This window comes from Pinus tabuliformis, chromosome 3_2 (genome assembly GCF_031772625.1).
Source record: "Pinus tabuliformis cultivar Carrire ecotype Pingquan chromosome 3_2, CPIR1, whole genome shotgun sequence".
In the NCBI taxonomy this organism is placed as follows: domain Eukaryota; kingdom Viridiplantae; phylum Streptophyta; class Pinopsida; order Pinales; family Pinaceae; genus Pinus; species Pinus tabuliformis.
The window spans coordinates 828794896-828813418 of record NC_142302.1 but is presented as its reverse complement, the minus strand read 5'-3'; the positions used below and the strand labels follow the sequence as shown (position 1 = coordinate 828813418).

General features: G+C 35.6%; 1 protein-coding gene across 1 annotated transcript; it reads left to right on the top strand.

The window, feature by feature from the left end:
* Positions 1 to 1398: 1398 nt before the first annotated feature.
* Positions 1399 to 2791, top strand: LOC149183234 (glucan endo-1,3-beta-glucosidase-like). Its single transcript, XM_089418691.1, has 2 exons — positions 1399 to 1530; positions 1662 to 2791. The coding sequence occupies exons 1-2, from the start codon at positions 1464 to 1466 to the stop codon at positions 2762 to 2764; spliced, it is 1170 nt and encodes a 389-aa protein (XP_089274817.1). The 5' UTR covers positions 1399 to 1463; the 3' UTR covers positions 2765 to 2791.
* The last annotated feature ends 15732 nt before the right edge of the window (positions 2792 to 18523 follow it).

The following is an 18523-nucleotide window of genomic DNA, read 5'->3' as shown; positions in this document are numbered from 1 at the left end:
CTCACCACGATAACTTGGGTTAACAGAGTTTGGAGCCAAGGATGTCTCAAAAGTCTCCAAAGTAGAGGTCTCCTTCTATGTAGGCCCAAGTCTTGAATCCCCCTTATCAATAACCATAACTTTTTTAACCCTGTCCTCCTGGACTACAAACTATAAGGTGTTAGACACCAAATCCCACAGGACGCAGCAAGCCCTGAAGAGAAGAGGAGTTGATCGAAAAGTGAGATAGTTTCAAGAAGGTCGGTGAGTGTCAATGACTTTCGCCAATGGCAGAATGCAAGGAACGAAACTCGAGAAAGGAGCGGAGAATCTGGGGGCAACGGAAGGGGGGTTGTGAGGCGGGGCATCATTCGGCTCACTTCAAACCCCATAATTAAGAGCGACAGGGTTATCTGACATCTTGGGCAGAGCATAGATAAACGAACAAGACCTACTTACCTCTGGTGGAAAACATGCAAGCCTCCACAAAATTTTGTGGAGAGCAACACATAATCTAGACTAGAGAAAAACAAGATACAAAACTCATAAAAAAGGGAAATTGGGTCACAATAAAACAACTACAGACTTAAAACTCACCAAACAAAAAGCACTCCATTGAAAACCACACCTTAAAATTGTGCTTGAAAACCCGGAATGCCAACCTCATCCTCTATGGCTCATAGCCCGGGATTAGCGGAATCGCTGAAAACCCTCTATCATTACCAAATACTTATGTATTGTGAGAGTTCTTAGTGGTAAGTGAATATTCTTGTAGGCTTGAGACCAATAATTAATTTTAATGTTGGATAAAATATTTGTAAGGTGTCAATTTAGTGGAGTCAGCATCTTTTAAATTTGGTTTTAACCTTCAGTATTCAACTTCTCCGCTAAGCTTTAAGCATAAAACTAAACCGAAACTAGCTGATTTACATTTCATCAATTCCCTATATTCGTTCGTTCATGGTTGCTCAACGTTAGCCTTAGGGCTAAACACGAAAGACAACTCTTAAAAAAATAAAAATAAAATGGAAATAAATTCACACACCCTGCTCGGATTTGACCAGGATAGCTACTCTCCAACTTCAAATCAAGTGGACCAAAAAGGTAGTCTGATATCATCGAAAGTTTCCCTATTGAGGGAAATTAAGAGTGTATTTTCTCTATCGACGAATAAGCGCGAGTCCGCGTGCTCGAGACCATGAATCTCATTTTTGTACATATGTCGCTTTCGTTTTAGATGGGAAGGAAACTTTCGTAATCAACGTTTCTCTATTGACCAATACTGACAGTTAATGTGACACTGCCTTTTGTACATGTGTAATGGAGTCCAATTTCAAAAGGGATTTAGATGGGGTAGGAAGCTGCCATATTCAATCAATCAAAGGTTGCAGACTCCTGCTTGTCCCACACGGCACGGCATACGCATCTCATAAAGTGAACGTCCTCGCGTACGTTTCTCATGTCTCTCATTTCCCCTCTGAGAAATGGCAGCCTCAACGCAGATCATCTTCACTGGGTGTTTTGCCGTCTTGTGTTGTTCAATTCTCTCAGGCAAGTTGGCATTAACATAACACTTATCTTTTCTTCTTAATTCCAAGAATTCATATAATCGAATTGTTATTACACATAGATATCGACACGGTTTCTCTATATAGCTTATTATAGTTCAATTCGTTTTGCAGATGCTGGTAAAATAGGAGTCAACTACGGCATGCTTGGAGACAATCTACCAACTGCAGACCAGGTGGTAACCTTGCTGAAGAATAACAACATTGGAAAAACTAGGATTTTCCGTGCCAGCCAAGATGCGCTGAAAGCATTTGAGAATTCTGGGATCGATGTAATCGTGGGAATCGGTAATGACGAATTGCAGGCCATATCCTCCAGCCAGAATTCAGCAAACAGTTGGGTTAAAGACAACATTGTTCCCTTCTATCCCGCCACCAATATCACATACATTGCAGTGGGCAACGAGGTTTTGCCTAGCACGCAGTACGCATCGTATCTTGTCCCTGCCATGACCAACATTCTTATTGCCATTCAAAATGTCACTCTGCAGGATTACGTCAAGGTCTCCACGCCCCACAGCTTGAATGTTATAAGCCACAGCTTTCCGCCTTCTGTGGGTACCTTCGGAGACGACCTGAAGGACACCATGAGTTCGATACTCACATTTCTGTCAGATAACGGGGCTCCCTTCATGGCCAACATCTATCCATACTTCAGCTATATTGCTGACACAAACGACTCTTCTCTGGACTACGCTCTGTTTGAGTCCACGTCTGCGGTGGCGCACGACGGAGATCGGAACTACAGCAACTTATTTGATGCCATGGTTGATACTTTTCTGTCGGCCATGGAAGCCTTGGGATATAGCAACGTCCCAATCGTCATTACTGAAACCGGATGGCCTTCTGCTGGCAATGATGTGGCCACAGTTAAGAATGCTCAGGCTTATAACAACAATCTCATCAAACACGTTTTATCGAATGCAGGGACACCCAAGAGGCCCAGAACGAGCGTAGAGACCTATATTTTCGCTATTTTCAACGAGAATCAGAAGACTGGGGATGAGACGGAGCGTCACTTCGGCCTCTTCAACCCCGACGAAACGCCTGCATACCATGTGGACTTTTCTTCATATCAATCGCCTGGACAACCTGTAACGAGTGGATGTGGAACGCCTGCATACACCGTCAACGTCTCTCCATGTCAATCCTCTGTACCATGTTCACCAAGTCAATGTGGACAGGCCCACATAGTTATCAATATAGGCGTTGTGTAACTATTATAAGATTGGAATTTGTGAAAATTTTTGTGGTGGTCTTCATTTTTTGTTTTAAAACCATGGAGAATTAACCACTCAAACATGTGAATCTAACAAATTTCTGCCAAATTCAAAACAAATTAAACAAGAAATAAACCAAAACCAAGTACAATATGGAAGGGCTTCATATTAATTTTTGAAAGTGTGACTGTATTAGCATATTCATATAAATAAATTAATTAATATTACTTTTATGGTAGATAAGTTTTATTTGATATAAATAATATAAATTAAATAAAGTAAATGGTTTGAATGTGGCTAATTCACATTATGTATAATTATAGTAGCATATTTTTATAAAATAAATAAAATAATAAGAGTTGTATTTAGTGTAATTTTTTGGAATTTTTTTTTTTTTTTTCAGTTTAATTTTTTTAAATCCGAATTTATTGAAATCACAGGTTTGATGGCTAAACCATGCACAATCGAAGTATTCTAGGGTTTTTTAGAGTGTTGAATCTACGTATAGTTAAAAAAACCAGTGTAAATAATACAAATCAAGATTTGACTTCAAATTTTTCCACCGGATTCCAGCACCCGACAATCCAGAAAATAGACAACTCCAAAGTAATATAGGTTTGACTATAAATACATTTTAATTGATATAAATAATATAAATTAAATGGTTTAAATGTTGCTAATTCATATTAGGTACAATTTGATTTTTTTATAACAGTGAAAAAACAAATTGATTTAAATGTTGCTAATTCATATTAGGTACAATTTGATTTTTTTATAACAAATTGATTTAAATGTTGCTAATTCATATTAGGTACAATTTGATTTTTTTATAACAGTGAAAAACAAATTGATTTTCTTTCACGATATTTTGATATATATATTATAATTTTATTTTAATTTATTATAATGATTATTAATTATAAATAAATAGACAACTCCAAAGTAATATAGGTTTGACTATAAATACATTTTAATTGATATAAATAATATAAATTAAATGGTTTAAATGTTTATAAATACATTTTAATTGATATAAATAATATAAATTAAATGGTTTAAATGTTGCTAATTCATATTAGGTACAATTTGATTTCTCAATAACAATGGAAAAACAAGTTTATTTTCTTTTTATATATATATATATATATATATATATATATATATATATATATATATATATAATAATTTTATTTTAATTTATTATAATGATTATTAATTATAAATAAAATTAGTGTAAGTTAAAAATATATTTATTTAAAAATATATGTGATAATAAAAATAATAAGTAATAGAAGTCAATAGATTAATAATTAAATTAAAAAGTAAGGACATAATTATCTTTGAGATAAATCTAAATCCTCTATCTTAACTGTACTAGAAATATTTAGCAGAAGTTAAATCCTTGTCATCAATATAATAATTTGAACTGCAAACAATATAATAATTTGAACTGAAAACAATTTCAGAAGAAATCACATTGGTAGATTTAGGCCCAGGCATTTCGAACCAACCAGTGTGGCTCATCATCAAGACAAGATATCCCTATGCCCAAAAGAGTGAAATTGAATGTATGGTTGCAGAAATGTTAGAGGATTGTATAATTCAACCTCGTCAAATTTCTTTCTCTACTCCATAGTGTTGGTGCACAATAAGGACAGATCATGGCGTATGTGTTCGGATTATAGGGAGCTCAAAAATATCACTATTAAAGATAAATTTCCCATTCCCGTCATTGATGAATTGTTGGATGAATTACATGGAGAAATTTACTTCACCAAGATATATCTTCATTCAGGATATAATCAAATTAGAATGAAGACTGAAGACATTCTGAAAAAAAAAATAGAACTCATGAGGGTCATTATGAATTTTTGGTCATGCCTTTTTGACTTACTAATGAACCTTCGACGTTTCAAGGTTTGATGAATTCCATTTTCAAACCCTTCCTTAGAAAATTTGTGTTAGTATTTTTTGATGATATATTAATGGAAAACAAGTCTTGGAAGGATCATGTTCGACATGTTGATAGGGTGCTCAAACTATTGGAGAAAAAGTAATTATATGAAAAAAACTCCAAATGGTTCTTTGGAGTGCATGAGGTGGAATATTTGGGTCATATTATATCTCATGAGGGTGTTAAGGTAGACCCTAACAAAATTAAAGCCATTAAGGAATGGAAAATCCCCACAACCATAAAGCATCTTCGAGGATTTCTCAGGTTAACATGGTATTATTGGAAGTTTGTTAAGAATTATGGGAGAATAGTAGCATCTCTAACTACATTACTAAAGAAAGATGCAATTTATTGGAATCCAGAAGCAACTAAGGCATTTGAACATCTTAAAGAGGCAATGTGTCAAGCACTAGTCTTAGCTACTAACTTCACAACAACCTTTATTGTGGAATCTTATGTCTCAGGAAATGGAATTGGTGTTGTTTTAATGTAAGAAGGAAGACCCATTCTTTTGAAAATCATCCAATCAAAGGAAAGTATTTACAAAAACCTATTTATGAGAAGGAAATGTTGGCAATACTACATGCACTAAAGTAATGGAGATCTTATCTAATGTGAAGACACTTCAAGGTAAAAACAGATCATGATAGTCTTCAATACTTTTTGGAACAAATATTATCCTCAGAAGAGCAGAAAAAATGGGCCGCAAAGATGTTGGGTTATGACTTTGAAATCATCTACAGAAAAGGGAAGAAAAATGTTGTTGCAGGTGCACTCTCAAGAAAGGATGAGGATTTGGAAGCATTGTTTGTGCCATTTCTATTATCCAACTTGATTGGATTATCAAAGCAAGGGATGAATGGAATAATGACGAAGAGTGTGGACACTCATTCAAAAGTTACAATAAGCAGGGAAAATTTTAAGAACCCCCTCTAAATTTACATGTATAATAAATGGGCGAATCTCCATGGTATACAGGAAAGATGGAAGGCGATTTTATCAATAATATGATATGTATATATAATTTTTTGGCGAATCTCTCACCAGGCATGGCGAATATTTTACTCAATTATAAAATCTTGTGTTTATTGAATACACAAATGAAATCATTGCATTTCTTTAAAATATCTTTTGAAATCAAAATTACCGAAATTACATATCGATAACCTAGTGGGTGTAGGATAAAATTCACCCGTGCCATTCACAGAAAGCATGAGAAAAAACCTAATACTATATATAAAACCAAGAAAAATTCAAATTCATCACTTCTAGGGACCTCGTAACCACCCTGCCAATACACAAGTATGTTCCTGTTTGCAATTAGAAAAATTACCCAAATTACAATCTGTTTACTCCAGTATACGTTGGAAAGTTATGGAAGGATGACTAGTGCAATCAATCCATTCCTTTTAGCCCTGGATTTGTTTCAATTTAAAACAGAAGTATACAAATATACTTTTCCAATGTCTATGCTTTAACCATTCACCTTAAGATGTTTTTAATATCTTCATTATCATAAAAACCAACCTATATCCATCTTAACTCCACATCTACCACTCTTAGGGGGATGAAATCTATTTATCCCTCTGAGCACTTGGTAGACCCAGAATTAAGATGGATCTAAGATGATAGAATTTCCCCTCTAAATAGTCTATTCTCACATGAATACCATGGTATTACCATGGGTCAATACCATGGGTTATCATAAACCTGGAGCTTAAAAATTACTATTAGTAATTTATAAAAATTAATAAAATTAATAGTTGATTTTTATTTTATTTTTTATTTTAACCAAGCTAAAATGTTTAACATACATTAAATTACAACATCCATTTTTACTCTTGATCGGATCAAATATTTTTTCATTCTATGCTAGTTTGCATATCATGATATTTGATACCTCTCGGGGGTTAGTAGATCTAAAGTAAAGATGGATCTATGCTGGTTTAATTCCCCCATTTGAATAGGCTACATTCCAGGTGAATACCATGGGTCAATACCATGTGCCATTTTGGTGAATACCATGGGTCAATACCATGTGCCATTTTTATTTTTATTAATACTAATATTAGGGTTAATAATGTTTTTTTGCATGGTATTAATAACAATCTAGTCCATGGTATTTGTCCCATAGTATTTTGCCCATAGGTTTCACCTAAATATAACACATTTTTTGAGTGTTTGTAAATATAAGGTGACTTATGGAGTAAATATAAAAAAATGTTTTATTTGTTTACCATACCTCTCGTTTATTTATATTTTTATTAATTTACCATACCTCTTTTACAAATATGGTATTTGGCCCATAGGATTCACTTAAATAAAACCTCTTTCTTGAGCCTTCATAAATAGAACGAGGTTTATGGACTAAATATAAAAAGAGGTTTTATTTATTTACCATGTGACTAGTTTATTTATATTTTTATTTATTTACCATACCTCCACTTTACTTATATTTTTATTTGTTTACACCTTTGCATGTATATAAGGTGACTTATGGAGTAAATATAAAAAATGTTTTATTTATTTACCATACCTCTCATTTATTTATATTTTTATTAATTTACCATACCTCTTTTATAAATATGGTATTTGGGCCTTTGGCCCATAGGATTCACTTAAATAAAACCTATTCTTGAAAATGGGCGAATGGATTCACTTAAATAAAACCTATTCTTGAAAATGGGCGAATGGAAGGTTGTAACTCCTAATTTCAAGGGCTAAATTTACCTTTTTAACCCTCTCCCTTAAAATAAGGTGGGCTATTTGAGGTGATTTGTAAAAACGTACTATGATACAAAATATTTGCCCACTAAATTTTTAAAACCCCTTAATTTCGCCAAAGGGCGAACATTCGCCCCTAAAATTTTCTATGACAATAAGATCCCAGTACATCTGATACATTTGGCTAGAAAAATGATTCATTATAGCATCTCTTATATCTCTGTAAGAATTCCTAACTCAAGCAAAATATTCTTTTGGAATCGCACACCTCCACCTTAAGAGGGCACTCAGGATTTTTAAAAACTTACCACATGGTCAAGAAGGATTTTTTTTGGGATGGACTTAAATTTGATATTAAGAATTTTGTGGTAGAATGTTTGGTTTTCCAACAAAATAAAGTTGAGAGGGTCTGTTACAACCTTTTTTCATTTCAAGTCAGCGTTGGGAGGATCTGTCAATGGATTTTATCACAAGTTTACCCAAGTATGAAGGAAAGAGTGCCATCATGGTGGTAGTTGATAGACTTACCAAGTATGCACACTTTTGTGCATTATCTCATCCTTTTAAAGCTAATATAGTTTCTACTGCATTTATAGAAGAAATTCAAAAGCTACATGGAAACCCAAAGATTATTGTAAGTGACAGATACTCATTTTAACTGGAATTTTTTGGACGAAATTATTTTCTTGTCTTAGTACTCAATTAGCTCATAGCTCATCTTATCATCCTCAATCTAATTGGAAAAATGAGATAGTGAACAAATGTTTGAAAGGATATCTTCATTGCTTTGTATCTGATAAACAAACACAATGGGTCAAGTGGTTACCTCTAGCTGAATGGTGGTATAAAACTTCCTTCCATATTGCAACCAAAATGACCCCATTTATGGAACTTTATGGATATCATCCACCATTCATCACATCATCTTTAAGATAAAATTCTAAGGTACAAATAGTGGAAGACCACATCGAGCATCAACAACAAGTTCTCCAACTCTTAAAGGATAACCTCACTTTGACACATAATCGAATGAAACAATAGGCATATCAACATCGCAGTGAAATAAGTTTTGATGTAGGTGACTGGGTATTTTTACAGCTACAACCATACAAACAAATGTCCCTCAAAAAAGCTAAGAAGGATAATAGATTATCACCCAAGCATTATGGTCCTTACAACATGTTACAAAAGATTGGTACACTGGCATACAAATTAGAGTTGCCTGCAGCTTCCTGAGTACACCAAGTTCTCCATGTTTCATGCTTAAAGAAGGTTATTGGTGACCTCCCAATTCAAACAGTGTTGCTAGAACTTGAGGAAGAAGAAAAAATCATATTTGAGCTTGAAGAAGTCATAGAAACAAGAACCCAACAACTACAGAATCGATTAATTCCAGAGTATATCTTTAAGTGGAAGAACTTACCCATTGAAGACTCCAATGGCAGGATGAGAATTTTATAAAGAAGCATCTGAAACTACTCAAGCACTGAAGACAATAGTATTTTGGAGGAAAAGGGCATGTTAGGTCCCTATAATACTAGTGTATTCCCCTTATTGTTATTGTTAGTGTAACCCTTATTGTTATTGTTGTGCCCATGTATCCACCATGTTGTTATTTTTATGCCCCATAGAAGTCCACCATTTTTTTTATTTTTTTTTAATTAATTAATTTATTTTTATTTTTATTTTTTTTACTAGAGGAATCGGCAATGACAGTGGTATCGTACTCGTGTTACACGGGGTCGAATCCCATCGGCTACCTCTATAACCTCTAGGAGGGTCCGCCCAGGCCGCCTTGAACATCCCTCGGGTATTCTTGGGGTTTGAACTCGTGACCTGCATAGCTGCATGAACAACTTAGCAAATTGTTCGCTTGCCACTAGACCAAACCCCCACGGCCAAAAGGTAGTGGGCTTGGCTCGGTTTAGACTAACTACTCACACAACGAGCTACGACCTTGCTCGGGATCGAACACAAGACCGGTCCGTCATGACTAGGCCGACTTTACCACTACGCTGCCTCCACGACCTTAGAAGTCCACCATTGTTATTTTTGTGCCCTTATATTATTATTTTTATGTAGGGTTTGATTATATTGTGACCCCTTAGACTCTTATATATACTAAGGAGGTCTTATCATTTGTATCATCCAAGAATTGTTCATTTATGTAATGTAAAGGAGGTTTCCCCTTCGAAGAGGAAATTTTTTAAGTTGATGATCTATCTTTTCTTCTATTCTTTGAGTTGGTTATATAACATTCTTTTTAAAGCATTTGCCACACAACTAACCTTCTTGACTTGTTAAGTCAACAAAACTACAGTGATCTTGAAATGCTTCTCCCCCTTTCTTTTTTATGATAGAAGTAAAATATTAAAGAGTCTCAGTTATAAAATCTATTGGTCTTAATGGAATTTAACCATCATCGTCATCATCATCAATTTAGTTAATTTTATTATTATTTTTTACTATTATTTTATTTTATCTTGGCAATATGAGATATATCATGAGGTAAGTGTTTGCCTACTCACATCTACCAATCATTTAATTGATATAATTGCCCTAGTTTATGAGTCAATGATATATATATATATATATATATATATATATATCTATATATATATATATATATATATATATATATATATATATATAGATATATATAAGATTCTTAACCATAAAGATTTACTATCACTTTATCACGGCGATCCTTAACATATAGATAGACTTAATTACAATATCATGGGTCAATAGTATGACTTATCCATACCACATGTTCAAATATATATATATATATATATATATATATATATATATATATATATATATATATATATATATATATATATATATATATATATAGATAATTTTATTTTATCTTATAACTATTTTTGTGGTTAAACTAAAAAGCTAAAAAAACATAATTATCTTTAAAATAAATTTAAGTCTTTTTATTTCTAACTATAGCTAAAAATATTTTTTGGAATCTACGATCTATCATTTTCTCTAAAAAATAACTCACAACCACTAAAATTTAAACCTTGAATCTCTTAATTTCTATAAACTTATGTTACTTTAATAATCCACTGAAACATCCTAAAATCTAATTAAATTAAAATTTTAAAAATTCAATAAAATATAATTAAAAAATTAGCATTCTATTAAATTTATAATCCATGTGCATTCATCGAATATGGCGTGCCAAACGAATTATCATATTTTACATTATGACAGTATGTTGATCTTTGTAATGCACGCTGAGGGGGGAGTAGCATGTATCCATGAATAAGAAAATAGGCAAGATTGTGGTTTGAATCTCTTAATTTCTATAAACTTATGTTACTTTAATAATCCACTGAAACATCCTAAAATCTAATTAAATTAAAATTTTAAAAATTCGATAAAATACAATTAAAAAATTAGCATTCTATTAAATTTATAATCCATGTGCATGCATCGAATATGGCGTACCAAATGAATTATCATATTTTATGTTATGACAGTATGTTGATCTTTGTAAGGCACGCTGAAGGGGGAGTAGTATGTATCCATGAATAAGAAAATAGTCAAGATTGTGGTTCGATTTTCAAAATTTTAATAGCCCTAACCTACAAATTGTGGCCTCGAGGATAATAACGAAGTTTAGGTTAAAAGTAGGATTGTATGAGTATATTGATGTGTGGTTTGATAGTAGGTTCACTTGGGTGAAGCCTAGGGGACCGAAGTTCAAATCTCATGGAGTACAGTGACCTGCTGTGGTGGTAGCTAAAGGAGCAGATTCCCCTTTCGAGTGAGTTTTGTTCTTGTTAAAATCAAAGGATCTTAGTATATCCGACTTGCAGGTAGTAGTTGGATGTACTCCTGGTGTTATAGAGGCGGCCACTGCTAAAATCATAGGATCTTAGTATAGGATCTTACTATAATCATAGGATCTAATATAGGATCTTAGTATATCCGACTTGCAGGTAGTTGGATGTACTCCTGGTGTTATAGAGGCAGCTACGAGGATTGATCCTGGGTCTCCCAAGTCTCCCATAGATTAGAACTGACAGTGACCGATTCACCATGTGTTAAAATCATAGGTGTTATCGGGAAATCTAGTGTCTATGCAGAGCTGTTAGTCCCACTAAGACGGGTAACTATCTTAGAAACAAACAGATTAAAGTTACCTTCGTTTTCCTTTACTAGAAGTAGATAGGAGAGGAGCAAAGAATACCAACCTCAATCTTTCGCTCGGTTCCTTGCTTGTTCCTCCTCCTCTCTAACAGGTCTTTGTTGCTCCTTCCTTGACCACTCCGCTTCAAAGAGTACCTGTAAAGTTAAAGCAGCATAATACCTTCAAAGTGCAGAGATCTACAATGATAAACAATATAGGACCAGATATATATTGACCACACAAATGCATATATCATCAAACTTACAAGAATGTGGAGGAAAACTTGAATAGCTTTATTAATATAAAGATTAGAAGAGAGGATTACAACCCATTGATCTGACCCAGCGTCATCCTCCCAGCATGAAAGCCCTTCTTCACCTCATGAAAATCTTAGATCACCCAACACTATGATCTTCCACTAGGAAACCAACAGAACTTCCTTACAAGATACAATATTCCAGCCCTCGGATCTCTAGGATGAGGGATCCATATATAGATGATTGCAAGGGGGTGAGTCAGCTTCTGGGATTTTGATTAGTGTCTTCTCTCTGATAGTTCTTGATTCCACTTGGAGATTGATGATCTCTTACTCATCCCTGGGCAAATTCAGAGAGGCAAGTGTCACAGGAGAAGTTTCTGGAAGATTCCATGATCATCCATCTTGCAAATTGTCTCTGCCATTTGTCTACTCTCGCCCATTGCACCCTACAGAAGGTCTTTCCAGTATGCATCGCACTTTTTACACTAAGCAGGTGAGATGCATCACACCCTTAGCACTGGGCAATCTGTATGGTCCAGTTTTGACTAGTTCTGAGCAGTTTTCTGTGGAGAACTTCTGGGAGATGATGTAATCACCTGACCTTGTTCCTTTAGGGCATGAAACAACACTTTTAGGGACTCAGAAGCCCTTGGTTTATGGACATATGTGATTGGGGTTACAGTGCCCAAATATGTCTATAACAATAGGATCTTAGTATAATCATAGGATCTTAGTATAGGGTCTTAGTATATCCGACTTGCAAGTAGTTGGATGTACTCCTGGTGTTATAGAGGCAGCTACGAGGATTGATCCTGGGTCTCCCAAGTCTCCCATAGATTAGAACTGACAATGACCGATTCACCATGTGTTAAAAAAAAGTCTCCCATAGATTAGAACTAGCAGTGACCGATTCACCATGTGTTAAAAAAAGAACAGGCCTGTACAAAGCTATCATATTAAAAAATAAAAACAAATGCTAGTTTTATCACATATTAAAAGAAATTTCAACTTACAAAAATATTTTGAATGGAAGAAAATCCTTTTTAGATAAGAAAACTTTGGGATATATCGACGAGGAGAAAGAGAGTCAGCAATTGTTTAATTGACATGCTAACTTAATTATTTGATAATTATTGATTCGAGGAAATGTCATTTTCGTTAAAAGGTTTTAATATATAAAAAGTACTAGAATGAATATAGATTTTTTTTAATTAATCATATTTTTTTAATTTTTTAATTATTTATATTTTTTAAAATGTTGTAATCAAATAGTGATGGAGAAATGGATTTTTATCCGGTAAATAAGAAGTTTCATACCTCAATTTAATATATAATCTTAAATTTAAATTATTATTTATTATTATGAGAAAACAACACAGAAATAAAATAAACAATTTTTTTGATAATATAATATAATATATCTTAAATTTAAATTATTATTTATTATTATGAAAAAACAACACAAAGAAACAAAATAAACAAATTTTTGACAATGTTATATAAGTTTGGTTTATGTTATTTTATTTTGAAGTTGTGTTTTACTACACTGAATTGTAGGAAACCTGACTTATATGGATCCCACTAAAAACCCGAACAAGACATCACCTCAAAGGGGACACAACCAACCAACAAAACCACCAAAAATACAAGTCTGAGTTCTCTAATGGCACTCATACATAGCTTTTGAAACACAAGGAAACCCTCATGATTGTCTCTAGCCACATGTTTAGATGCAATTGTAGAATCTATTGCAAAGGACAAAATCTTCTTAGCTATTGTTTTTGGTTATAGGACTACAATGGTTAAATATTATAGAATTGGTTTGAATAAATAACAAGTTATAGACATAAAAATCACTAAGAAACAATTAAAGACATTATTTATTGACCCACATACCTAATTACAACCATTAATGAAAATAAATGCATCTCTATAGATCATTGCACCTTCCATCCATTTCTAAACCATTGGATGGATAGGTGGTTTATGGTATTTGATAGAACTACATGTAATAATAAGGTGGCACCTTTTTATTTCCTTAGGAAATTATGGGAAAATATCATTTTAGGTCTCCATGTCAACTACTTCGACATTGGATAATTCTAAGGGTTGAGTCAGGGGTATGAACAAGATAGAGAGAATGCTAGGTGTGACCCAATAATAGGTCTTCATCCTTCTAAAAAAGGGCCTAACTCACTACCTATAATCCTTTGTTAAGCAAGAGTGTCTACTAGAAATAGATAGATATAGCCACTCTAAGTTGAGTCCTCGTGCAACATGGAAATTTTATAGTATTATCCCCAAAGGAGTGAGATGAAGATGATGTCGAGGGATGGGTTGATCCTTTAGCCATCCCAACCAGCCACCTTGGTTGCATCCATAAACCATTCACCAATCCCCCTTATTGATCCAAATTGGATCATTATATTACTTTTCATCTATCTCAATGCTTTAAAGTGGAAAAATTCGAGGAACGAGCTTACAAGGTCATTTTTACTAAAGGGACTTGGTGTGGAGAATTGGTTTCTAACACCTTATGAAGGAATTTTGAGGCATTAAATGACTTTTTTGGGGGTCCATAAACTCTCACATATGTAGGACCCCTTGATGTTATTATACACTTAAAGAAATTTCCAATAATGCAACAATCATGTCAAACAAAGTTTGTATGAAAAATTCATGCCTCTTGCATGTTGACCTATCACGTTGACCACCATGATATGAGTGGATGTGAAAATATCCCCCATTACTCAAGTATATGGGGCTAGCCATATGTGGAATTTGCACAAGACTCTAGAAGGTTCAAACTTGTAACTCTATTTGAGGGAGTGAAATCTCACCCCTAGTTAGCTATCAAAGTATGTTATATATTGAGCCATTGAAAGGAGTAGGGTCCGTTCTATGTTATTGTATTTTGTTCCATATTTTTGCAGAGAAAAAAGGAGTGGGAAGATAGAGAGAGAAAAATGGGATTAAGTTTCTTTGACAACCAAATAGGCGACAACATTTAGGTAACTCCATAGAGAGTACCTTGCTCTTCGTACTTGTGCAATTCCCATACTAGAGAAAAGCAAGCATAAAAATCACACCTTCTAGTTGATTTTTATCTTATAATGGTTACCTAATGAAACTCCTTTTGTCTACTATTGTAACATCCTTTATTTTTGATAACTTAATTTTTATTTATAAAAGAGGGTCTGAAAAATAAAGAATAAAAAATGAAAATGAAAAAATAGCAAAACAAGAAGAAAGAGAGATGAAATGAAACCTCGTCAAAAGAAAATCAAAATTTGAATAAGTGAGCCTATTTAAATGCCACTTCAAAGAAATAAATTGCATTGTAATAAATTAAGGTTTTGTGTGCATTGATCCAGATTTAAACAAAAATGCAAAAAATTACAGATATAACCATACATATAGAGATGCAGCAGAAATAATACTTCATTTCATTAATGGAGAATACTGAAATATGCTTACACATAGAAATGGAAAGAAACTAGCTAGGGCAATGGTAGCTTATCTCTGAGAAGAGATGTGGTGGCTGCAAGCCTCTGAACTATGTTACAATGAGGATCGAATGCCTATTTATTATTGAGAAACAAGGGAAAACCCTAAACATCCAAAAAACTAACCCTAGAAGATGAAACGCCAAACTGTGGGCCCCGTTTGGGTAAATTGGTACATCAACTTTCCGGGGTCGTAACTTTGGCATATGATCTCCATTTGACGTGTGCAATATCTCATTAGAAAGATCTATCTGAGAAATACAACTTTGGGAAGAGAAATATTGGTCCATGGAACCATGTTGCTCCTAGATTTCCCAAAAAACGTCATTTAGGGCCTCAAAATGACTCTAAAAGTTCAGGACCCGAAAAACTGCTAAAAATAGTAAACTGTGCTACAAATAAGGAAACTGAAAAAACTGAAAGAGAAAATTGTCGAGGTCCATGTGGGTTAGGTGGGTGGACACCAACATCCAAATGGATCATTCCTCCCCCCTTACGAAGCAATGGTCCCCATTGCGTTGAGTTCCTCCATCAGATGAGGAAACTTCTACTGAACTTGGTCCCTAGTGAGCCACTTGCCCTGGTGAAGGAGTTGGTCTACTTTTACAACTCGATACAGTTGGATATTCTGCTGGCGAGTGTGATTGATCTGTGTTTCCATGATCCGATCAGTGGCAGCTTGTTCCGTGCAATCTGGATTTAGTTTTGTGGGTGTGAGCTGTTCTGCAATGTCGGATGTGTCTAGTAATGGTGGAAAGTATGGGCGAAGGTGGTCCACATTGAACACTGGGTGCAGGCCAAGGAATGGGGGAATGCTGAGCTCAAATGCACTGTCTCCCACAACCTTAGTAATGGTGTAAGGACCATATCAGAGTGGCCTGAGTTTCCTATGGGCTTCGATAAGGCATTCCTTTTGTAAATGCAACCAAACTTTTTTTCCCACCTGAAACTTGTGTGGCACCCAATGTTGATCATGTCGTTGCTTGTACTTGGAATTTGATTGATCCAGAATTTCGCGTACCTGCTGGCGAATATATTGGATGTGCTCAATGAATTTGTTTGCCTTATCTGTTTCAGACTGGACATGATTCGAATCTGCATGAGTAGCTGCAAATGGCATGGCCACATCAATGGGACATAGTAGCTAGAATCCCAAGCCCACCTGAAAAGGGTTGTGGCCAGTCGAGCTGTGGAGAGCCCGGTTGTAGCTGTGTTTAACATAGGGGAGGCTCTCATCCCATGTGCATGGATTCTTTGAGTTGTACATGCGCAGAATGTGTACGATCATCCTGTTGACAACCTCTATCTAGCCATTAGTTTGAGGATGGAACGCTGTGGACTTAGTGCGTTTGGTGTCCAACATCGACCAGAGACTGGACTAATATGTACTCAGGAACCTATTGTCCTGATCTGAGATGATAGACTATGGGTCCCAAAGTGTACCCACACTTGTTCAAAGAAGAGTTTAGCAGTGGCTTCTGTTGTCATATTCTTCTTGCAGGCTGCCATGAGGGCCATCTTCGAGAACCTGTCTACGACCACAAAAACACAGTCATTTCCATGCTTAGTATAAGGAAGGCCCAACATGTAATCCATGGAGATGGATTCCCAAGGTCGACTAGGGGTAGGTAGTGGGGTATAGAGGCCTTACTTCTTGATGGTTGGTTTGGCAATGGCGCAGGCAGTGCATGATCTGATGTACTTCCTGACATCGTGTCAAAGATTCAGCCAGTAGAAATACTTATGCAGTATTGCCACCGTTTTCTCAACCCCGAAATGCCCAGCAGACCGACTGTAGTATGCTTCCCAAATCATCTTGGCATGCTCACTTGAAGGAACAAAAAGGTGACCTAGGTGGCATAACAGGGCATCCTGGAGGCGAAAATCTGGAACATGTTGACCCTCCAAGAGTGTCTGGTATGTGTGGCCGAATTTTGGGTCACTTTTGTAGAGAAGTGGCCAATCAAAAGTCTCGTGCCGACAAGAGTTGAGCACGGTGGTTAACGCCATGATCGGTGGTCGACTGAGGCAATCTGCAACATTATTGGTGCTTTCCTTCTTATACTTGATATTCAAATGGAACTGTTGCAGGTATGTGGACCACTTCTGATGGTGATCATTCTACAATTTCCCTTGGGTCTGTATGAACTACAGGGGTTGGTGGTCTGTGTGGATGACCATTTCCTTCCCCAAAATGTAATGCTTCCATTGTCGGCAGGCCTGCACAATGGAATACATCTCTTTGTCATAAGTGGGATACTTCCGGACTGTGTCTAAAAGTGTCTCACTATGATATGCCACTGGATGCCCGTGTTGAGTAAGGACTGCCCCAATAGCATAGTCAGAGGCATCTGTCTCGACCTCAAATGGTTGTTGCAAGTCTAGTAATGCGAGAACTGGTGCCAAGCAGAGGAGATCTTTCAACTTTGTGAATGTCTTCTATTGAGATTCAGACCAAAAGAGTTTTGATTTGACTCCTCCCTTGGTTACTTGACTCAAGGGACGAGTAATATGAGAAATCCCAACACGAACCTGCGGTAGAAGTTGGCAAGACCTAGAAAGTTACGGAGCTCTATCAGAGTGGTTGGAGATGGCTAATCCTGAATGACTTGGATCTTGGCTAGATCCACATGCACCCTCCATTCATCAATAATGTATCCCAAATAGTGAACCTGGGTCATGTCAAAAGTGCATTTCTCCAAATTGGCACATAACTTGTGTTGCTGCAGTGTTTGGAGAACCTGTTGGATGTGGTGGAGGTGCTCTCCCCAACTCTGGCTGAAGATCAGGATGTCATCCAAGTATACCACTACAAATGAGTTGGTGAATGGCCGCAAGATGTCATCCATTAGCCTCATGAAGGTTGTAGGAGCATTTGTCAATCCGAAAGGCATAACCAACCATTCGAAAAGGCCCTCATTGGCTTTGAAGGCAGTCTTCCACACATCAGAGGGTTCGATTGGTACTTGGTGATATCTTGACTTCGAATTAATCTTGCTGAAATACTTTCCCCCCTTTAGTTGGTCCAGGAGGTCATCAATCCATGGGATCAGGTACCTATTATGGACAAGGATCTTATTCAGCGCCCGATAGTTAATACAGAGTCTCCAAGTCCCGTCCTTCTTTTGTACCAACACGATCGGGCTCCCACAGGGTGATG